General features: G+C 41.9%; 1 protein-coding gene across 1 annotated transcript in view; it reads left to right on the top strand.

Annotated features, from left to right (window-relative positions):
• LOC310922699 (amine oxidase [flavin-containing] A-like) overlaps window positions 1-23,505 on the top strand; it is a 37,647-nt gene that overhangs the window by 7,911 nt on the left and 6,231 nt on the right. The window contains exons 2-12 of the mRNA XM_083883431.1: window positions 2,363-2,457; window positions 3,726-3,863; window positions 11,411-11,515; window positions 12,815-12,906; window positions 15,186-15,327; window positions 17,384-17,533; window positions 18,694-18,853; window positions 20,114-20,210; window positions 21,543-21,596; window positions 22,516-22,573; window positions 22,994-23,091. Coding sequence (XP_083739557.1) covers window positions 2,363-2,457; window positions 3,726-3,863; window positions 11,411-11,515; window positions 12,815-12,906; window positions 15,186-15,327; window positions 17,384-17,533; window positions 18,694-18,853; window positions 20,114-20,210; window positions 21,543-21,596; window positions 22,516-22,573; window positions 22,994-23,091 — 1,189 coding nt within the window. The remainder of the gene's footprint in view (window positions 1-2,362; window positions 2,458-3,725; window positions 3,864-11,410; window positions 11,516-12,814; window positions 12,907-15,185; window positions 15,328-17,383; window positions 17,534-18,693; window positions 18,854-20,113; window positions 20,211-21,542; window positions 21,597-22,515; window positions 22,574-22,993; window positions 23,092-23,505) is intronic.

Below are 23,505 nucleotides of genomic sequence, written 5' to 3'. Positions count from 1 at the left end.
ACTCAAGTTATGAAGAAGATGAAGGGTAAATGTGAAGTCAGTTTAGGGGTTGTGTATAAAAAAGCACAGAGGTTTCATGACCTGTGGTGTGCTTCAGACAAACCTGTGGCAGCAGCTGGACCTGGTGCACTTCAGTCTCACCAGGGTGGAGCTGAAGAGGTGGGTCCAACAGATAGAGGTGGACGTAGACATGCTGTGAGCAGGTTATTCCTAGTCCTCTGCTTTGAAAGAAAATAGTTTCCATGCTTTGAGCAAATAAATCTGAATTAGTAATCTTAAATAAACATATTTTGTATTGTTTTTACTTGTGAGTCATGGCCTCTCCCAGCTCCCAGTTAAACTATTGCTGTCTCAATTTATTTCTTGCTGTTTCCCAATCTATGAAACTTCAAAGCCTTTTTCTTTTTTTGGACCAGTTTCTCCCATGACCCTTGGATTAACAATAATGAAATTTAACCACCTGTAAGTCTGGAGTAAAAGTGCAGTTTAACAGGCAAACAGGTTAGAGAACCTCAGTCACATTACAACACTCTCTTCATCCCTTAGCAGCCCTTCTTTATTTGGATATATCCCACAATTAAGCTATAACCCAGTAGTGAGTTTGACTTCCACCTCAATCCAGTGTAACCATTATTCTTCCTAAGTAACTATGGCAGAAATAGAGCGGTTGTATTCAGCATTAATTTATGGTCTTAGGCACCAAAGGTTTGCATTTAATTTTTTTTCATACCTGGGCCAAAGTTTTTTTGGCTTCATGTTCAATTTTTTCAAGGCATATGTATCTACAGTAAGCTTTATTACAAAAGAATTACCCACTCATGTCTGAGTGTCCAGTGGTATTTACACAGAATAGAGATTTCAGCCTTTTATTTTATACATGTAGGATATCCACTATTTTGTGACAAAACCCACTGGATATTTTGAAATCTCTTTTTTTGCATATTTAAAAATTATGTATTTGTAAGAAAATATTGCAGTTTGTCTTTTCAGCATCAGAGATTTGTGTTTTCTATGTTTATGTGGGGAGGAAGAGAAACCATCACTCAGTGGATTAAAGAATTAGCTAGGAAAAAAATGTTTCTAGAATTTCATGGAGAAAAAAGTTATCACTGAACTAAATTAGATTAAATAAATAAATTTATAAGATATCCACTCCACTGAAAAATGGCTTGCAATTAAAAAAATAGAATATTAAATAGATGGAAGAATTAAGTATACTGCTGCTCCAGCAGCAATATGAAGAATATGATACAAGAGTGTAAAGTTACTTTTAGAGGAGTATGGAAATTACATATATATATATAATTTCTGCCTATGTAAGACATTTGAACTTCCTCAGTTCTGGTTTCCGGTGAATAATATTCCACTTTCCCATTACAATATTCTATGCATAGAAGTTTATGGTCAATTCTGTATTGCCCTTAGAATAAAGGAGTACATTTAACTCTTCCCAGAATGATTCCTCTCCCCTCGTCTTTTCAGACATGCATTCTTTGTAGGCTCACAAACAATTGATTTTAATCACATTTCAAGGCAGTGTAATAAACACGAGTGTAATATTGTTACTCCTACCTGCAGGGGATCTTGGAAGTTCTGATCAATAGGGCTGCCTTTCCTGTACTTAAGGAGGGGAAACAACTCCAAAGAAACAATGCTTCAGTGCCAGATTGGCCTGCAGGGCAGTGGGATAATCTGATTTCACCAGCTCATGATTGCTTTTTACAATTTCAGCTTGCATCTGTCAGAAGCAAAGAGGTCTCCTGTCCTATTGAATTTTCAGTTGTCTCTAGTGGCTCCATCACAAAGTCCCATAATTAGATGATTTTTGCTGAGACCATAATTCCTTTTATAAAGTGTCTGCATGCAGCCTGTTTGATTGTCATGGTCAAACTCCATTGCTGAGAATGAATCCTGACAGTGAAGCAGACTTTTCCTTCTGCATGTGAATGAGAACAAGGGACAGCAGAGGAGCAGAGCTGATGTGGGAGAGGAGCATTATTGGTGTCACTTAGCCCTGCAAGTCCCCCAAGCTGGGTGCTGCCTTGCCATAGGCTGCACAAATTAGGAACAAGATGTGTGTCTGCCCCTTAATAAATGAAGTTTTTGCTGCTTTTAAAAGGCCAAAATGCCAACCCAAGGAGGAAACTTCAGTCTGCGAATGCTGTGAGTGGTTACAACATGCAACTAAGCAGCAGCCACACGGTTTCTGTGGTGAGATACCAGGCAAAGTTCCTAAAATCTCTCAGGGATTTTTTGACAACACTATTGAAATGTCTGACCTTGGAGCTTTGGTTCAGTTTTTGACCATTAATGTGGCTGATTGCTGCCACTTGCTTTAATGCACTTTCTCTTGTTTTGATAGGTTTGTCAGCTGCCAAATTGCTGTATGAGGCTGGGATTAACGTGGTGGTCCTTGAGGCCCGGGACAGAGTTGGAGGAAGGACATTCACCATCACGGTAAGTGCTTCATAAGGTGTGGACTCTCACTTGTGCTGGTCTACAATGAGGCAGGTATCGCTGTTATTATATTGACCCAGGGAACTACAATTATTTTGATCCAGGGAACTACAGCTTCAGCTCAATCCTTTAGAAGGTGACAGAGCAACTAATCCAAGGGTCATCAATCAGCATGTGTTCACCAAGAGTTCCTGCTTGGCCAACCTGACAGCCTAAGGTGCAGTGACTGGCTTAGTAGATGAGGGAAAAATGAATATTGTCTACCTAGACTTCAATAATGTGTTGAAAACCATCATCTGGGACCATGGCAGAGCATTTCCCCTCTTTCTCCCATCTCCCTTTGCACACTGTAACAGGCATGATAATTTAGAGCCCTGTAAGAAGCAGCCTGAGCAGGACTAGACATCATTATGGCTCAGATATATGTTTTAAAATGTCTTAAAATTATCTGAAATGACACTCCCGCTTCTAAAAATGAACTGCATCTTGATTGCCATTAGAAAAAAAAATGAAAGAGATGAGGAGTCACTTGCAGTGTAATGTAATACAGACATTACCTCTGCTTCCCACCCTGGAATTGAGGGAGGTGTAAGTTATGTCAGGAGCCATTGCTGGGGAACCAGAGATAAACAGTGGTGCTCCAGCAGAAATCATTGTGTGTGAAACATGGAGCATAAACACCATCCTTCTGTGACACTGAGAATGCCAGGCTTAAAATACTCACTATAAACAGTGTTCTAAAGAGTTACTGTCTTGGGAGATCAGCCTGCTGGGATAATGGGCATCCCTGAAACTTTCTGCTTTTTTCCCACTTCCCAAGTGAGTGGGGTGCTGGTCTGAGGGGTGCATTGAGCACCTTTCATGGCAGGCATGGCTGGGGGTCCCTGCCCAGACTGCAGCAGGCTGGAGCCAGAGTGTACAGTGCTGGAAAGGAGATTAATCTCCTGGAAAACTGCAGTGCAGTGCTGAGCACCTGCAGCATGAAGTCTAAGCAGGTTTCTAGAGAGAAAACAAGCCTTGATGCTGGAGATGCTTTGCAATGACAGGGAAAGCAATGTGAATTTCTTGAACATCTCCATCAGGTGACTCCACCACCTCCTGTGCAACCCATTTCGATGCTTGGCAACCTTTTCCATTAACAAATTCCTCCTGAATATCATACACATACATTCCACACACATTCAGTATGGAATAATTCTTTCTGCTTCTAGGTGTCTGTATTGAAGAGCTCCCTGCACAGCTTCTGATCCCTGTTTTCTTTTCCACAGAATGATAAAGTGGGTTATGTAGATGTTGGTGGATCATATGTGGGACCTACCCAAAACCGGATTCTCCGACTGGCAAAAGAGCTGGGGGTGGAGAACTACAAAGTATATGCGGAGGGCCACATGTTCCATCATAAAGAGGTAAGTATTGCACTTCCCTGCTGAAACTTGGAAATTACTGACAGTCATCAAAAGAGTTGCATTTAAAATTCACCCTCACTGATCCAGAAAGCACCTGCTTGACGTGTTCTTATTCTGTTTTAACTTACTGGGAGTGCGACAAAAGGTTCTTATTTTCTTTTTAAAAGGGTTCAGAAAATGTAGATGACAGCAGCTAAAAAATCTGGGATGCATTTGGAACATTGTCTTTGAACATACCCTCCGAGGAAGTTTTGCCTGAAATTTAAAGAAATATTTGTTCTGAAATAAAAGCCAAATTTAAATTAAAAAATGATAGTATTGATGGATAGTATTGAATGATGATTCTGGACAACAGTATTATGGAACTAGCCTGGGAATAGGATAATATATTTTGCCCACATGACTGGACTCACATGAGATCTCTCTCAGTCCCCTAGAGTGGGATTCATCTCACAAATGGGTGTTTGGAAATTAATCATCCAATGTGAGACTCTGAGGTTCCCTCTCTAGCTAATGGTGACACACAAGCCCTTCCCAAGAGTTTCACCTCTGGGATGTGGGGCAGCAGGAATCCAAGTGGCCACTCTTGAGTAAGTATTGGTGTGGCTAAAGTGAACAGGAATGAAACCTGTCCTCAGAGCAGGTTTCCAGCCCTTGTGCCACATCTTTAGCCAGATCTGTGAAGTTTTTGCACAGGTCCTACCCAGAACCTGCTGCCAAAACTTGTGCAGGGTGAGAGCAGCAGGGAAAAGGACAAAGAAAGGCCTAAGATTCACTGGTGTGAGATGTGACTGTCTGTATCCATAACTCAAAGTATTATTTTAATTTGCAAAGACCATCACTTTCAATTTTTTTTAATATTCTTTAGTTTTGGTTCTTAACAGACTCTGGCAGAGCCAGACTTGAAGCCTACATGAGTCACAACTGACATACTTGATACAGACAAGCCATCCTATGTGATAGATCCTTAATTGGTTTCATTTCTATTACCTTCCCACTTTTCCCCTAAGAGTTAGAGCAATGTGTTCACACTGCAAAGTTTTACCATCTGGTTCTGCAAGCATTCCTTATTGGGCAGATTGATGCCATGCTCATAAAACAGGCACATCTTAAATAATTGCACAGCCACTCCATAATACTAAAAAAGTTATTTGTCCCCCCCTCATGCAAAATTGATGTGATTCCACAGCAAGAGGGATGGGCTGGTTTGTACCAGCAGAATGTTTGTCCCGCTCTAATTTAAGCTCAGGCATGAATCTCTCAGCATCCTAAAAGGCACTTATCTTCTTTATGTTAAATAAAAGGCTCTAATGGGTTACATTACTTTGAGCCCTTAATCTATTTTCACGCCAAAGCTGCAGCTTTTTGTTGTCCCACATTGCATTATGCACGTCCCTGCTAATGACCATGTAATTTTTTATGTTTTCTTTGAAGTGAAAGCCTATTTCTAAGCAAGAGGCAGCATTCTGAGCTATTCAGCTGGATCACACAGGCTGTGGTTCAATTCTGGATTTGTCATTGTGGTCCTACTGAGATGATCAGGGTCCCAAGGGAGCTGTAGTTGTTGGACCAGGCTGACAGCAAAGGGCCTTTAAGGTCTCCCAGATTTAAGCACTGGATGAATGATAATGATGCTTTTCTTCCTGTAGGTCCCATTTCTCCCACATCCTCTTCCCATGAATTGTAGCCCTTTTCTTCCATTTCCTTTTCCTAAAGTTTTCCTCAGCTTTTTCTCCTTTCTTTTGCCTTGATACACTATGCAGTCACCCTGCCCTTTGATTTAGGGATGTGTGGTTGAACCCTCATATCCCACTTCTAGAAGAAGCTTATTAAAGTCCATCTGTGCAGTCCTGGCTGTTGGCTGGGCTGGCCAGTGCCCAGGGCTCTTTACCTGCCTCTCTTTTACCTGCCTGCTGCACACCAAGCTGGATGGGGAGGGGCAGAGAGGGGTTTGTGCTCTCCCAGCTATAGATGCACCCCTCATATTCATTAAAGATGCTCCAGGAACACAAGGACCTCTGGTATTTCCTAGATGGCAGAAGGTGTTGGCAAAGAGATAATTTGATATTATAGGATCATATCCACCAGAAATTAAATATTAATCTGAAAGATGGATGTTTTCAGCTTCTTGGGCTAATACACCATCAGCCATGGGCCTTTCTCTTTCACCTACTGCCTTTCACGTTTGAAAGTTCTGTCTAAATCTTCTCCCCTTGTGTCTCAGCTGTTGTTTCTGTTATCTGGTGGCTGTCCAGGAGTGTGTAGCCAGGGCCAGACAGGAAGGTCTCCTCCCAAGAGCTTCTCCAAAGTCTGCAGTGCTGTGTGGTTTTGTCAGAGGGGAGAGGAAGTGTTTTGAGCAATGACTAATAGCTGTAGATGTGTTTGTGACATCTGTATGTAATCTCCAGCACTCTTGGATTAAGAGATTTTATGGTAACTTTTCTTTACCATAACAATAGGTTCAGCTTGGCTTTTTCTGAAGATTTCCAAGATACTGCTTTGATTGAGCTGGGAGAAAGTGGGAAAATGGTTTATCTGAGCAGTGGGAGCAGCCAAGAGAAAGTGAAAATCCCCAGAGGGATTTAATGAGCTTCTTTTCTCTGACAGGAATTTTTCCCATGTGTGTGGAAAAATTCCATGTACTGCAAGCTTTAATAACCAAGTTGCTTCATTGGTGCAGGTTTCCTTTGTAGTTACAGTTTCTTTGAAAATCCAAATATGTAACTATTGTTCATCTTTTTTTACTTTTTTTTAATTTGTTTTCCTTCCCATCAGTCAGCATAGTAACATGGACACCTTTAGTGTCAATCAGGAATTTTTTTTGGTATCCTGTCCTCGCAAATCTGTAACTTAAAACTTTCAGTATCTGTTATGAGCCTCCTTTCCAGCTAAATTTCTGTATGGCTGCTGTCCCATAATCCAGCAAGAATGCTTTTGGGCTGAGAAAGGGAGGATGTGCTGGAGTTCTCCCTTCCCTGAGCTGGCAGACAGCTTTTTGTTTCAACAGAGATCCTTGAAGCTCTGTGCTGTTTTTACCTTTCTAGCAGAAGACCCTAGAAGGTAAAGGCATTGGGCCTTGGTGTGGTATTAACCTTCTCCAATATCTGGCAGCAGCACACAGCTCCAGGATATATAATATTACTTAATAATTATGATTTTCAGAGGGAGGGAACATTTGATAAAATATGAGAATTTCTATACAGTGCTTCAGATTAGCCATCTAGTCCTTTCTTTCCTTCATCCTGCCTTTGGATCGAGAGCTCAGGGTGCAGCAACTGGGTCTGTGACTAAGACTCTGCACATCACCACGAACTTGCTGCTCCTGCACAGGGGTCAGGCAGTGCCAGGCACAGCCCTGGCAATGACAACCCTGCTCTGGGGCATGGGGGATGCTCCTCCTGCTCTCCCTGATGTGTGCCCTGTCCCTGGCACAGCAGGCAGGAGACAGACCTGCCTTGCTCAAGTCTGGCAAAATTGTCTGCTGTTCTGGCATGATTTGAAACTTGGGGTGGTGTCAGAGCTTGGGGTTAATTCCTGGAGTTTTGTCTCCAAGGCCCAGCATAGCCCTGGGCAGGGAAGGGACCTTGCAGAGCTCATCTCTCACTGCCTTCTCTCTAACCACTGAGGGATGGTGCTTGAGGATCTTGTTTTCTTTGGATTGGTGGAGGGTAACTAATCCAAGCAGGCAGCAGGACTCAGATCTGAGGTCTGTAGGAAACCACTCGACACACCAGGAAATGAAAAAAAGGGTTAGGTAAACTCCATGGGTCAGTCAGGCAGCCATGTGTTAGTTAGCATGGGAACTAAGCCAGTAGGTTATTTGCCTTTCGGTTAAGAAAACAACAGTAGTTCTGAAAATAATACATCCAGAACACTATAAACTTGTTTAAAATTGGAATATTGCAAGACCTGCCCTATTTGCAGTGAGCTCCTCTGTGAAACTTGCAGCCAGAGCTCTTCTGCCTAGCAGGGAGACAATATTAAAACCAAATAAATAACTTACCAGCCCCAGCTCATTCGGGCTGGATTTACTCCCTGCTGTGGGGATACTTGTGCCAGACAGAAAGTTGGAGAACTGGTGTGTCTAAGGCTGTTGGGCTCATGCTGCCTGAGGGGAAATGGGATTTTTTTTCCTGGAATCTGCTGGAGTTGGCTTTCCTCTGATGCCATCTCTGACAGGTACAGCCCTGCCACACAGGGGTCACTGTCTCTGAGCTATTTCAGCCTCTCTGAATTCAGTCTCAGCCTCTTCCAGCTCTGGTAGCACTGTTGTATTTTTTCCAGCTTCTCCTTCCACTGGGCTCCAGTCTTACTGAAGTGATGGGATTTTTGCATGCAGAAGAGAGCAACAAGTAACACAATTTTAGACTCTTTTAATTATCAGTTGGCATTTTGTAGTTCTCAGGGGATAAGACATGTATTCCCATTGATCTCCCTGGGCTATGCCATTGACCAAAGATACTTTAAGCTAAGGATAGGAGAGCTGCTTGCAAGTTACATTACTCTGTATAAGCACAATCACTTTTCAGAAAGACTTTTGAAAAGAGATTTTCACTGAACAGTGGAAAACTGGGAACATTTTGCTGCTACTCCAGATTGGACACAGGCTTATCTTTTCCCTTTGCCCCCCTGCAGTATCAACAGGACAGAATGGCAGTAATAACTTCTTTTCACCCTGATCTGGGTGGCCTGGCAGCACTGCACTTCATCTCTGCTGAAGGGCAAAATTATTGGTGTTAAAGCATGTCCAAGAAGGAATGTGGATGGTACCTGTGTTCCCAACCAGAATTAAAAGACTAGCAATAAATGACTTTTGAGAAGCAATGTTTGATGATCTTTTAGAAAAGGAAGATGTTGTGCAATAAGAATAAAGTGATTAGTAGTATGTTACTGCTTGGTATCAGTATTTCCTAGTTTGATACAGCATTATCAGTTTATGACACTAAAAGCTGTAGGATGCAGTATATCCCTTTGCATGCATTGTTTGGCCCCTCTTTTCTGTGGCTGAACGCAGTGCTGCAGCCTGGCAGTGAGAAATTGTCCTCAAGGGAAGGGAAGAGCTGGTGTTGTTTGGAGAATTCCCTGCTGGGAGTTCACAGGAGCATTTACTGCGCTCTTGCCGTGGCAGAAATGTTTTCCATGCACCTGTGCACCTGGAGGAGGCTGGACAGCATCTCCACTGCCACCCTCCTTCAGTGTAAGTCTGGAAAAGAACGAAATAGGGATAAAAGAGAGAAAAAGGCATCTTGTACACAAGAGTAAGATTACATGCCCAGAAATCCAGAGGCAACCAACCACCTCCTGGTGATTTGAAAGCACAACATTTATTGGAAATTTAAAAAGAAAAAAACCCACCCTGAAATATTATACTTGTGGATCTCAGGCTGAACTGAGTGCTGAGGTCACAGCCTGGTGCTTTGCTTGGCCCAGAGCAGAAATTGTTGAGTCTGGATGGAACAGGAGAGGGGCTTTGAAACAGAATCAAAATCAGAATCATTAGGTTGGAAGAGACCTCCAGGATCATCAAGTCCAACCCAGCCCTAACCTCAACTAAACCATGGCACCAAGTGCCACATCCAGTCTTTTCTCAAACACATCCAGGGATGGTGAATCCACCATCTCCCCAGGCAGACCATTCCAACACTTTATTACCCTTTCTGTAAAAAACTTTCTCCTGATATGCAGCCTATATTTCCCTTGGCACAACTTAAGACCGTGTCCTCTGGTTCTGTCAGTTGCTGCCTGGAGAAAGAGACCAACCCCCAGCCGGCTACAGCCACCTTTTTCAGGAAGCTGTAGAGAGTGATAAGGTCACTCCTGAGTCTCCTTTTCTCCAGGCTAAACAACCCCAACTCCTTCAGTCGTTCCTCACAGGGTTTGTGTTCCAAGCCCCTCACCAGCCTTGTTGCCTCCTCTGGATGCGCTCAGGCATCTCAATGTCCTTCCTAAACTGAGGGGCCAGAACTGGACACAGCACTCAAGGTGTGGCCTCACCAGTGCTGGGTACAGGCTGCTGCCCTCACTGAAGATGGTGAGGAGGGACAGCACAGAGTGATCTGAAGGCTGCAGAGCTGGGGCACTGCTGAAACCCTCTTTTGAAGAGAGGGCACCAGGCAGTGCCAGCCAAGCCTTGCTGTGGTCCCTTATCCACATACATTTGCCTCCCCTACTGTCCCTGTCCTGGGGCTGACAAAAGTTCACCAAAGTGTGGGAATTTCAGTGTGTTACTGCTTTTTCCAAGTCTGAAAGCTCACTATGATCTCTGAGTTTCATCTTGCCCCCTTTATCTATGTATGTTCTTTGCAGAGGAGAATGTTCTGCAGAATATCAGAAACCCATATGCATTTACACACAAATACACAACTACCAGTGGGGAAGATCAATAAATTCTCTCTCACCAAGTGTGAGGACGGTGTTTTTGGCTCCTGCTTTGTGTCCTCTGTCCCTGGATCCCCTTTTCCTGCATTTGGAGCACTGCAGCCTCTCTCTTGGCCTGTGACTCCCACCTTACTAGGTGTGATGGGCTGGCATGGGGTCCATAGCACTGAAAAGCAGGTTGCAAACTGCTTTAGTACCACACCTGTCATGGTCAGAGTGTTCCCTGCATCCTCATACAAACTTCTGATGCATCTAGAAGGGCAGACAACAAAGAGGTCTGGTGAGAAATTCACCACTGACTTACACAGGGGAAGGTTCAAAGCAATTTAATAACAGAAAATGTTACCTGCTCATCCCCTCCTCTTTCAGATTAAAGTTATCACAAAGAAGCAGCTGCTGTTAGATTGTTTCTCTTATCATGATATCACAGGATTATCTCAAACTGTCAGCTCCAGATAATAACAGTTTCAGCCACTGCTGCAGCTCTGTGTCACACACGTTGTAAGTACTGACACCATTTTTTCAAGTGTACAATATTTTTCTTCCTGCAGCCAAAAACTTCCTGTTCACACTTTTTTTTATAGGCTAGGTTTCTTCCAAAATAAAGATATATGTTTGCTTTTAAAGTGAGATGTACCATAAAGGTGCTTAAATAGTTTCAAATGCATTCAACTTTAGACCCAGGCAAATTTCAGGATGCACTTTTCAGCAGCAGGCAAATAGTAGATTCATTTAAATGTAATAATGAAGGATGCTTAGGAACAAGGAATATTACCACCTTGGCCATGGCTTGAGTATCCTTAGCCCAGGATTTGACAACTTAGAACAAATGAACCCCTCCCCACGCTTCAGAATAGTAAATATAAAAAGGTGTTATTGTCCTTTTTAATGCCACTTCTGCTGTTTCTATCCCTCCTACTTGGCAACATGCATTCCATTGCTTGCATGCATGTACAGGGAAAAAAAAAAAAAGAAAAAAAGAAAAAAAGAAAAAAAAAAAAAAAAAGAAAAAAAAAAAAAAAAAAAAAAAAAAAAAAAAAAAAAAACAAAAAAACAACTCAGCCAGGTCTCTTGGGGCAAAAAAGCCAAACATGTGATGACTCTGAGAATTTTGTGTTCTTGAGTAATGAAGATCTGCTCTGTGGTATCTCATTTTATGTGCATTTCAGGGAAAGTCACGGAATTTCACGGATATTTGCCCTTCAACACGGAATCCTTTGGTTTTTCTGGATTACAATAACTTCTGGAGAACCGTGGACAAGATGGGAAAAGAGGTAGGCTGTGAAAATTCAGTGTTTCCTACAATGCACATGTCACTCTGAATCAATCAGGTTTGTTTTTGTTTTGTTTCTGGCAGTGTTTTTTATTGCTTCTTTAATATTTAAAAAACAACAACAACAACAAACAACCCAAAAAAAACCCCATAAAACTAACCCTGAAACAACACCCTCAACAACAAAACAAAACAGGAAGGAAGCATCCATCAGAAAGATTTTTATATTGCCCAGGAGTTGTCAGAAATAATAGTTCTTCCTCCCTGAGAGGGGGGTGGACTAGATGACTTGTAAAGGCCCCTTCCAATCCAAACTATTCTGTGATTCTGTAAGAAGAGACAAGAAGATCTGGAGGTGTCTAAGATATTTGAAAATATGAGGTTGAACTCAGTGTAAGTATTTTCTCATGACAGGAAAAAAAATATTCCATGAGCTTGGAGATTAGAAGGATTTTTTTCTCCTTCCCTCATGACAGCATTTTGAGTAAAGATAATTTTTTTTTTTTTTTTTTTTTTTTTTTTTTTTTTTTTTTTTTTTTTTTGTAGCTGCCTAAGCTGGGCTCCAGTTTGACTTCACAGTAACTTTAAATTTCAAAATATAACAACTGCAGCCCCTGGAGCATTATACTCTCTTTCAAACATTCATCAGTTTCTATATAATTCAGCAACAAACCAAGGGCTTTACCTTACCAGAATTTTCAAGCATAACTCACTGTACTCCTGCAAATTCCATTGGTTTTATGTGGTTTTGCAGAATCAAATTTATGTATTATACTACACTCTTTTTTTTCAACAGTACATTTTTTAAAGATTTAGGGATATGGTAGAATCCTCTACATCATGTAACTTACATGCAAAGAATTATTATTAAGAATTTAACTGCCTAAAATATTTCAAAAGTATCTAGAAGTTTTTTTCTTACTCTGCAATTAGCAGAGAGATGTAGGGGCCTTTGGATACTCATCTTGGAATTGACTGGAAAAAGGACTTTCTCCTCAGCTTCTAGAGGACATCAAGACAATTAAATTGGAATTGCTTCTGGACAGCTAAAAGCCAGATGATCCCCAACACAAGGATATGGTTCACTGGTCAGACAAAGACAGATTTGGTGGTCATGGTACAATTCATGCCCAAAGATGTGAATGGAAACTATTCCATTTGTTCCAAATTTATATCCATGTGCAAAAAACAAAAATATCTCCTGCCCAACATATCAATTGGGTCTGTGCTACTAACTAGCTATGAGCAGGCAATGGTGAAATACTGAATAATTTCTTGGATATTTCACCTCTGTCTCCAGATTCCTGTTGATGCACCCTGGGATGCTCCACATGCTGAAGAATGGGACAAAATGACCATGAAAGACCTGATAGATAAAATCTGCTGGACCAAGTACGTAAATCTTCACCTGGCTTTGAAATTGCAGCTGTGAAATGATGGTGGGTTTTTTGGCAGGTTCTGTGGTACAGCTGAGTACAGACCTGGAGGTGTTTGGGATGGGCTTTGGTTGGCTGGCAGGTGGCATCAAAGGTGCTGGGGGAGCCTGGGGTTTGCTCCAGCAGGTCCCTGCACACAGCAGGGGTGGTGTGGGCTCTTCCCACCATCCTTTCACTTCAAATCATTGGATCACTGAACTCCAGCCAGCTCTCCTGTGGCTCTTTGCCTTACAGTATATTTTCGTATGAGACACTGAGATATTCAGGCCCTTGAGGAGGATGAAATCTGCCCTTCCAAATTCCAGGGCTGCAATTCTACTGTTTGCTGTACTCCTCTCAGGATCTTGAACTCCACAGTCTCATGGCCACTGCAGCCATTTGCATAATCCCACAGGTCTTCCTTTTTTGCAACAGATCCAACAGAACATCAACAATATTTGGTAGGAAGTGGGCTCATGGTGTTGTATCATCTATAAAATGACCAATGTGTTTTCTCTGAGGAACTGCACTGTAAAAATGAAAAAAGGAACAACGTTCAGTACATTGAGGTGATGACAACTGGAAATTCTCTTTCTTTCCTTTCTCTTTTCAATCATTTCTCTTTATAAGGCAAAGAGAAATGTGCTCTTATGAGCACTCGTGTCCCCGCTAGCTGTGCCATCCCTTGTGCTGTTCTCTAACACTTTCCTCCCTCCTATTCAGTGTCTTTTATTTGTGTGACTGCAGTCCTTTTGCCCTTTCGTTCTGACTGCAGTTCAGTGCTGTGCCTGCTGCTTCCTGACCAAAACTTTCCATTTGAAATCCATTTTTGTGGCTTAGGTCTTGCTGCAGCTCCATGGGATATGCTATGCAGCCATTTGGACTTGCTCGTGCTCTCTGTGGCATTGCAGTTTTCTTTGCAATTAGTTTTATGAGCCTTTTGCCTGCAAACTTGGTTACTTTCAACTGCTGTTGCAAGTGCACTGACTCTTCCTCTTTTATGTTTTACTGCTCCTTTTAGCCATGGAGCTGATGGAGCATAAGCAGGACTGGGTTTGTAGTGATCCCTCCTTTAACAGACCTCTCTGCTGGGCAGCTTCCACTGCCAATGTGGTCAGTAAAACATCCAGTTTTAATAGATGTGCTCAGCTGAAATGCATTCAAAACTCAGTAAAAACTCATTTTAGATGTTTAGGCCAAGCACATTTTTCTACACACAGTTAAAAAACGGTGCTTAAACAGAAAAGCTCTCCCACAGCATTTTCTGTGTGACTGAGGGCCAAGATTACAAAAGGAGATTTGTTTGTCCTGTGTCACAGATCAGCATCTACTGATCCCAGAGACTTTTTTCACATTTCTTAGGCCTGAACCTGCTGCAACTGTTTAATGTCTTGATGCTCTCAGAATTGTCACAGAGGGTTCTTGTGTGCAGGCTGTTTTCATATCCTGGCTAATGAAATAGGGGTGAATGGACTTCATACTTAGGAAAATGAGGTTATAAAAGTTTATAAGTTACATATTTTAGCCCAGATAACTTGCAAAGTTTCTTCCTTTATCAGTTGATTATAAATTCATGTTGTTTCATGAAGCTTCATTGAAGTCAAAGTCCTTTTACTTTCTTTGCAAAATGATCTTAGAAATCTGTGGCCACAAATGCAAGAAATGTGAATATCCAGATCCTCTGTTCCTGCTGCTGTTTCTTTGTTTATGTTCAGAGGACTTCCTGTGGTAGACAAGTGACCCTTTCCTTATTTTTATAGCAATGATTGCCAGTTTGGTTTCTCTGTCTGGGTTATTTGCCAAGTTGGGTTCTTGATTTCACAAAAGATCAGTGCAGCAGTGTTACAGGACAGGTGGGAATGGCTTCAGTCCCTCAGGACCCATCAGACCCTGGAACTGATGTGCCCGAAGAGATCCCCATGAGAAAAGCAGAAAAGTTTCACTAAAAGATTACACAAAGTGTTCTTCTGCTGAGAAAAATATTCTGATGAAAGGAATATCAGCTGGGAAACTATTTAGCTAAGGTGAAGTCAGTGGGATTTCAAACTAAATGGGTAAATACTTTGGGAGGGAGGTGCTGATAGAAACCCATTTAAACAGACTCACTACAGACTGAAAAATTAAACAGATATTAATCATCTTGCCTTTTCTGACTTTGAGAAAGCAGCCCTTGTTTGGTATGACAAATAAAATCCTGAAAGCAGTCAGGAAGTCATATTTTTTCACAGTCTTTTCCTGGTCCTGTGTCTCTTGCAGAGCTGTCAGAGACTTCGCCACGGTCTTTGTGAACGTCAACGTCACGTCTGAGCCTCACGAAGTCTCTGCCCTCTGGTTCCTGTGGTATGTGAGGCAGTGTGGGGGCGCATTCAGGATTTTCTCTATCACCAATGGGGGCCAGGTACAAAATGTCTCATTTCCTTCCTCCTCTCTTGAATCTGAAATGAGCAAGTGCAGTGTTGTACCCATCAAAACCCTGCAATTAATGAAAAGATGAGAGCGTGTGGCACCAGAGAGAAACGTGTTCTCATGGGGTGATACAAACCCTATTTGATGAAGGATTTTATTAGCTAAGATGTGGAATAAATTGGGACTGTTTAAACAATTGGGAGTTTTCTGCATTCACTTCAGCACAGTACTGTTATTGCAGTTGTGTTGCTTTTTTGCCAATTTATTTTCTATGGGTTTCTTGGCACATATGAGTGTTTACAAGAGTTCAGAACAAGTGTACTTCAGAGTGAAATGTGGGTGTTTTTTTGGTGTTGAAGCCTCTAGTGAGAGGAATTGGAAGTAAATAGCAAAAGGCTCTTCCTTCTTGGGCCAGCTCACATGGCAACAGTTTCCATCAACATCTGTCCATGGAAGTACAAATAGACAACCACGTGTCAGGAAGGATGAAAGCAGTGCTGATGCTGTCCTGTGGTAAGAGACAGACCTGAGTAAGGGCCTTCCTCCTCAGGACTCCCTCAGTCATGTTTGCTGTCCCACATCAGCAACTGCTAGATGTTGCAGCAAGAGGCAAAAAATAAAATTAATCCCAAGGTACTCATAGCTAAACTAAACACGTGGAGAAGGGAAAGCTACCTGGGAAGAGCACTTCCTTTTCTTTGTAGCTGGATGGGAAAAACTGTCTTTGTTCCTATTGTGCTTCCTTCTTCCCTCACCCCAATCAATTTTAGTTGAGCAAAAGCACAAGAGTTTCTGGCTTAGTGGCGCTGACAAGTCTTATAAAACCTGCTTGGGCATCTATTTCAGTTTTTCAGCACGAAACTTTATGGATCCTTTCCTCCCTGCCAGTACCAGCATCTTACAAATAAAAGTGAGCTGCTTTATCTACCACTGGTGGCTGCAAGATGAGAGGTTTTAGTGCTTCCCCTGACCCTCTACATGGACATTGTAGGGAATTGTGTGTCACAGATTGTGCTTTTTTCCTGACAGCACTGTCTTTGTGTCTTCCTAGGGACAGAGAAAGCTCATAACCTTGAGACTAGACCCAGATAAAGATCTGTCTTGCTTCTGGGCTGGCACAGTATTTCACTTTACAGTCACACCTGAGGGTTTTGGTAGCACCGTGGTGGGTAAAATACTCAACACCTGTTTTGAATGAAGTGATATATTATTTTTTTCTAGAAAGCCTCATTATATGTGTATGTTCTCTAGGCTTAAAGAGCCTTTAAGCCAGGTCATTAGGGAAGTGTTGTGGTTTGAAAGCAAAACGAATGAGAGGCTCCAAGTCAGAGATATAATTTAATAAGAAAAAAGGTAAAAAGGTAAAAATAAAATAAAATAAATGCAATAACACAAAGGATCACTGACAGAGTCAGAATACAACCTGAGCAGGATGGTGGAAGCAGTCCAGGTGAGGTGCTCTTCCTGAAGCAGTGATCCTGTAGAAAAGATCTGGTAGCTCTGGTCCTCTGGGAATCCAGTGGGTCAGGGCCACTTGCACTGTCCCACATACCAGCTTATATCCAGGTGAGAATGCTTGGCTCCTCCCCCTGGGCAGAGCATCTCACAATAGGATGAGGAGGGTGAAGTGGGTCCTTGATGGCCCATTAAACAGAGATAACCCCTGGAGGGAGTTACCTGTGAGTCATGGGCCATTAGCAGAATACATCCCAAAGGCCATTAGCAGAAGACACCCTTGGGAAAACACTAGCCCACCTGGTTTCAACAGTTCATGAAGATGGTGATAGAATAAATACTTTGTGTACATCCTACACTGCAACCCAGGACAGGAAGCCATTGCAAAAGTGTTTTAGTCAGTAATCCCCACTGAGGCTCAGGTTTATGCCCTCGCTCTTCCGAAAGTCTGGGTGACTTTATGCACCCTTAGGTCTTGAAGATTTAGCCTGGAATTTTGTGATGGTGAGCAGAAATCATATTCAATGTCATTGTGATTAATGCTGTTGATTTTTTTTTTTTTGTTTGTGTTTCTTTTCTCTTTGTTGTTTTAGGAGAGGAAGTTTGTAGGGGGTTCTGGTCAGATATCAGAGAAAATGATGGAACGCCTCAAAGGCAGAGTTAAACTGGAGAGACCTGTGATCAGTATCGACCAGACAGGTGATAATGTCCTTGTGGAGACTCTAAACCATGAGATATATGAGGTAATTCGATCAGAATAAAAGTAGAGTATGCATTTAGTAGGGGAATACATCTGCTGGAGCTCTTAGCCAGATGTAATCAGGAAATACCCATTTGTGTGTGTCTATTTCTTGGACTATGCTGATACTCCATGGAAGCTGCTTCACAGGTTTATTTATGGCTGGCTCTCTTCTTGGTGTTCTGCTGCCTGGTTTCTGTCATTACTTTGACTTCTCTGCCTTAACTTTCTATGTCTTTATATATTTTTATGTTTTAGTTCTGCATTGAGAGCATTTCAAAGGAAGGAAAAATAACCTTGCTGTTTGTGTCTAAGTTTGTGATTCACAGCACAAAAAAGAAACCCAACCCCCCCCCCCAAAAAAAAACCCCTCAATGACAACAAAAACAAAAAAGATACAAAACAAACAAAAAACCACCACAAAACAAAACCAAACAAACCCCCAAAACCCCCCCAAAAATTAAAAAAAAAAAAAACAAACCCAAAAAAAACCAACAAAACAAACCAACCACCACTACCAACAACGAAAAAAAAAAGAAAAAAAAAGAGACAAACACCCTCAGTAAGATTTTGCCTCTGTACTCTGGTGCTTGGAAATGCTCCATCAGCACACAATTAGCCACAGTGGCACCCATGGGGCAGCAGCAGCCCCACCAGCCTGAGAGCACCTGAGAGCAGCAGTGTTGTGATATAGTGTCACCCTATCAGGTCCTGCACTGCTCCAGTCAGACCTAGGGTCTGTGAGAGGGATGGAGCATGTTCAGGAAAGCTGGAATCACCATTAGTATTCCTTGTCCTGGAGTAACATCCTGTGAATACGCACAAGTGTGATTTCTTTAGCATCTTATAATCAGGACAAATGTGGACAAATATTTTCCTGGAGATGATAAAAGGCAGTTTTACCTTGGCCACAGGATGTCTCTTGTCCCATTTCCCCACCTATCTCCAGCCAAGTTTCCACTCTGGTCTCTTTTTGCCATCTCCTTTTTTTCTGAAATGGCAGAATAACTTTTGTCACCTGGAAATATGTGTGTGGGAAATCCTGACCTAGCAGGATGAGGTGTAGGAAAGCCGTTAGCAGCTATTGAGTGTCTTTCAAACATGTCTTGTGGGATGAGCACGCTGGGAGGCAGTGCCTTGTGCTGACTTTGTTCTGCATTTCAGGCCAAGTACGTGATCAGTGCCATCCCTCCAATCCTGACAACAAAGATTCATTACAAACCAGAGATGCCACCAAAGAGAAACCAGTTAATTCAGCGTATGCCTATGGGGAGTGTCATAAAATGCATGATGTACTACAGGGAACCCTTCTGGAGGAGGAAAGGTAGGTTGGGAAAGCAGAGGACTTGGGAACTCTAAACTGTGTAAATTTTGAAGCTCTTCTGTTGTCTAGCAATCAGGGAATAAATCCAAGAGAGGGTTAAATGTGCAAAACCTCCAAAATCAAACATACACAGAATTGAAAAGCAAAGCTCCTTAGCAGAACTCTTTGGGCTTGAGTGCATGCCTTGTCCAAAGGATGAGTCCAGACCCAAACAGGATCCCAAATCTCATTGCAGTTGGCTGAGGGGGGATGACCAAGAGAACAAGCAATGTTTCCCTGGGAAACTTTGCTGAAAACTGCAGAGCACAGAAGCATCAGCTTCCCTGCAGAATCAGCTCCCTTCTCCTCCTGCCAGGGACAGTGAGGTCAGCCAAAGAGAATTTACAGCAGATGACAAGCAGAGCTTAAAGTGTAAGCAAGACCTTTCCTTGATTTTAATCTGCTGTTCCGCAGACTTGATATCTCAGAGGACTGGGCAAAGTAGGTTAGCTTTTTATTTAGCTCAAGAGATTTTGTCCATGCTGTAATAACTTGTTTATCTCAGCTTTAACTGAAACCATTTTCAGAACTATTTGTATGAACAGATTAGTTCCACTTTCTTCCTAACGATATTGAGAGTGGTAAGAATCTTTCTTCATTAAAGTAATATAATTTTTGCATGTTTCAGGGCATAAACTGTCCATTGAGATTAGGCAGGAGTACGGTCAGGTGTATACATTGTTCTCTCTATGAGATTTTTTGCATGTTCATCTGAAACATATCCTGATATGATCCTAGATTAGACAGCCCATATTTCTGCTGCATTACTGTTATGGAACACCATTCCCAACAATCTTATCACTAGCAAAATCAAAATAGTGTAAATTTGAGCCTGCAGTGACCAGATGTAATTAGACTGGGTTTTGTTTTGGTCAAAGTTACTCATGGAATGAATCACCGTAGTTCTGACTAGATCTATTTACTTTTAATGTTTGTTGTCCCCTAAACAGGAAGCCAAAGGGACTTGCAACAGTCCACAGAAATTCCTTGTTGAGTAGCAATGGAATTTTAAAGGGTTTTACAAGTCTGTGTACACAATTTCCCAGAGTCAGAGAGAAGAGAAACTGTTACAGAGACACTTCAGACATGTAGATGTTATTGGTAATAAGGGAATTACTGCAAAATTTTTTTTATGGATAATTTTCCTTGCTCATTACTATCAGAAACAGTGATCATCAACGAGTTTTTCTAACAGTCATCTTGGGGTTTCTTTCTCCTTAGGTTACTGTGGTTGCTTCATCATTGAGGATGAAGAGTCTCCAATTGGAATAACCATAGATGACACAAAACCTGATGGAACTTACCCTGCCATTATGGGGTAAAAGCTGCTTAACCCACACTCACAGACGTGTATTTCTTCTTGTAAGAGTTAGTGGGAGCAGGAGGGAGAGCAGAAATGACCAGGTTACATCAATGTTTCCCACTTCCACACTTTGCACAGATGGAGGAGAGCACTTCTGCCAAGCCTCTTATGCCTCTCTAGTCCATATAAACTTTTTGGTGGAGGTTCTGCTACAAAGAGCCTAATACAAAGGATGTGGTTGAGAAGGACTTACTGAATTCAGCTGTAGTCTTTTTTAAGCATTCAGTTCACAGGGTTTTTTGTTTTTTTTTTTTGCTGTGGAGTAGATTTAGAAATAAATCCCTCTCTTACCTATCTGTTTGAGTCTCTATTTGGTTTATATTGGGCTTTTATGTTTAGTGCCTGGTCCGAAATGACAATGCAATTGTCCAAGAAATCTTCATTTGTCTCCTCTCCCCACTGAGCTGAGGCAGGACAAGGAACATCAGCTGCTGGAGCAGGGAGGTAGCTGTACAGTGAAAAAATCAAGATTCTGTAGAATCTGACAAGTGAAAATGTTATAGTTTGGATGAACAGGTGGGAAAATACATGACAGCATTGACTGGCTTTTAAAATAGCTGGAACCAAATGAACAAATGATCTTTACAAGTGTTTCCACCATAATCTGGGGTGAGACTGCCAAAAAAAGGCCAATATAAATGTCAGGCAACTACTCCTTCAGTGTCTGGCAGGGAAAGCTCACCACTCCTACTGAACTGTGCATGTTTATGGGCATGTTCAAGGCTTAAAAAGCTTCTATGATCTGAGAGCAGCAAGCCTCCTCCAAACCCCATATGGCAAATAGTTTCCAGCTTTCCTTCTCCTGATGGATTTATGTGACTTTCTAAAAGAGTGTAGGAACATACTTTATCCCCTGGATATCTCCACTAGATGAACTAATTGCTCAATCTGTTTCCTTCAAGAGGAATAAATGCTAATCCCAGTCCTTGCAGGGGTGATCCATGACACTGTGCAGTGCCTGTCAGAGCAGCAGGCTGCCATCATCTGCTGACACCAAGTGGCGCAGGCAGCTGCCTGCAGGACTTCAAGAAAGCTCGGGGTCTCAGTCTTTTTGGATCAGACCTAGACAGGTGCCCTCTGGGAATGCGTACTCTCCCTTTCAGTTAGCTCTGCAGGTTACTCTGCACAGGCTTTTTCACCTGTGTGACCTGTAATTATTAAATATGACAAACATGGAGCTCATTACATACCAGTAAAGTGCTTTGCCAATCCCTTTTTAGAGTCATTTTGAGCAAGAGCTTGCAAATCAGATGGGGTGATGTTCATATGCCTTATTTTTCTTTCCAGTTTCATCCTTACCAGAAAGGCTGTCAGACTGGCCCACCTCAGCAAGGAGGAGAGGTAAGAGTTCAGAAGCTGTAGATATTCAGAAACAAATTGTTTCTCTGGGATGCTTCCCCACAGGAATGTGTGTGAATATGTGTGTTAGTTTGCACATTTATACATGCTCAGTGCAACTACCAACACTGAAAATTCGAGCAGAAATTGAGATTTGAGCATAAACAGGCCAAGACACCAATACTAATATTCATCCAGTTATGGATATTTCTAAATTTGCAAGTCCTGCCCACTCTTCCATGCTATGATTTACCAGTTCTGGGTCTCTGTGTGAATGGAAAAGATTTTTCCAACCATGTTCCCAGACTACATCTCCACTGAATGATGCTTTAACCCAGGGATACAGGAGTGCTGACGTGGCTCCTTTTGGGTCTCTTTCAGATTCAGACTGGGTGATAAAAGTTTTAAACTTCTGTGTTTACAAAAGCATGGTTTCTCCATTAGTCAGTGAAATGAACAAACAGTACTTTCTACATAATAATTTTGGTGCTGTGCAAGTGAAACGGGAGCTCTGCTTAGGAATGTGAGCGGCATTCTTCAGCTCATGCTTTATTCCCAGCTATAGTAAATCTGTAGGGATTTAATTGATTTATATTGCTTTTCTTCTGGTCTTACACCAGTGAACATGAGAATGAATTGGCTCTGCATCCTAAAATAGCTGTAGAAAGATTTATTTTTTTAGAGCTCATTGCCAAGATCAACCTTCATTTCCCATTCCCTGGGTCCATTTTAGATGTAACTTTTAGGCATCAGCATTTGAAATATGTATGTTAAGATAAGAACTTGAAATCAGACTTAAAGCCTAACTCAACTTTCTTTCCAATATGTTGCAATAAATTTAGTTTTTTATAAGGAAGATGAGAATGGAGATGTGTCCCCCCCTTCCCATTTTTTTTCTGACTCCGATTTTATTTTCATGTAGGAGAAAGAAGATCTGCGAGGCTTATGCCAAGGCACTGGGGATGAAAGAGGCTTTACAAGTAAGGAATTAATGCCTGGTTTTGCCTCTGTTGTACAATAATATTGCTCCTTTGTTCTGCATGATAAAGGCAAAGTTCCTGGCACCTAAAATGTGTGCCTAAAATTGCATGTTGTGCCATACAATCTATATTCCCAAGGGGAGGGCAACACTGAGTACAGGAAGAAAAGAACTGCCAGTCTCACCCTGCACAAGAAAAGAGAAGGCAGGGCATGTTTTAATTTGTCCTGTCATGTGCCCGTGGGAGACTGATGTTTCTGTAAAAGCACAAAAATTTGTTTTGTGCAGATGGATGGCATTAGCCAGATGACATGGCACTCCTTTGCCAGGTATTAGCCTGCTCCACCCTTCAAAAGAAATATGTTCTTTATTTCCAATTTCTGTGCCAGTGTTTCACTGTTTTCTCTGTTGATACTCACAGCCTGTGCATTATGAAGAGAAGAACTGGAACATGGAGCAATATTCAGGGGGCTGCTACACAGCCTACTTCCCACCAGGCATAATGCATTCCTATGGAAGGTAAAACAGAGAATGCTTTGCTTTCTAATTCACATTTCTTAGCTCACGTACAACGCTATACCTTATACAACATACCTATGGCATATTAAGACTATTAGGGGAATTTCAAACCTCTTTCCATTCCCCAGCTAACAAGGATATTTACTTGCTATTCACTTTACTAAGAGCAGAGTTTCTCTTGTGGATTTCAAGGAAACAAAACACAGTCACAAAGGGACCTGCTAAAGCCACAAAACTTTTCACCTCTGGATTATTTACAGTAGTTAGTGCTATGCAGTATTTTGAATGGATCCCTCTAGAGACCCCCAAGCCCTTGAGGACACACGTCTTGAACAGATGAATTTTCCATGACTGTATAGGTGAAGCACGAGGTTCAGGGGAAGCCCAGGAGCTGCTGGGCATGGGGTTACACCC

Source organism: Zosterops lateralis, assembly GCF_965231275.1.
Source record: "Zosterops lateralis genome assembly, chromosome: 2".
In the NCBI taxonomy this organism is placed as follows: domain Eukaryota; kingdom Metazoa; phylum Chordata; class Aves; order Passeriformes; family Zosteropidae; genus Zosterops; species Zosterops lateralis.
The sequence above is the reverse complement of the archived record's forward strand: the minus strand, read 5'-3'. Positions and strand labels throughout refer to the sequence as shown.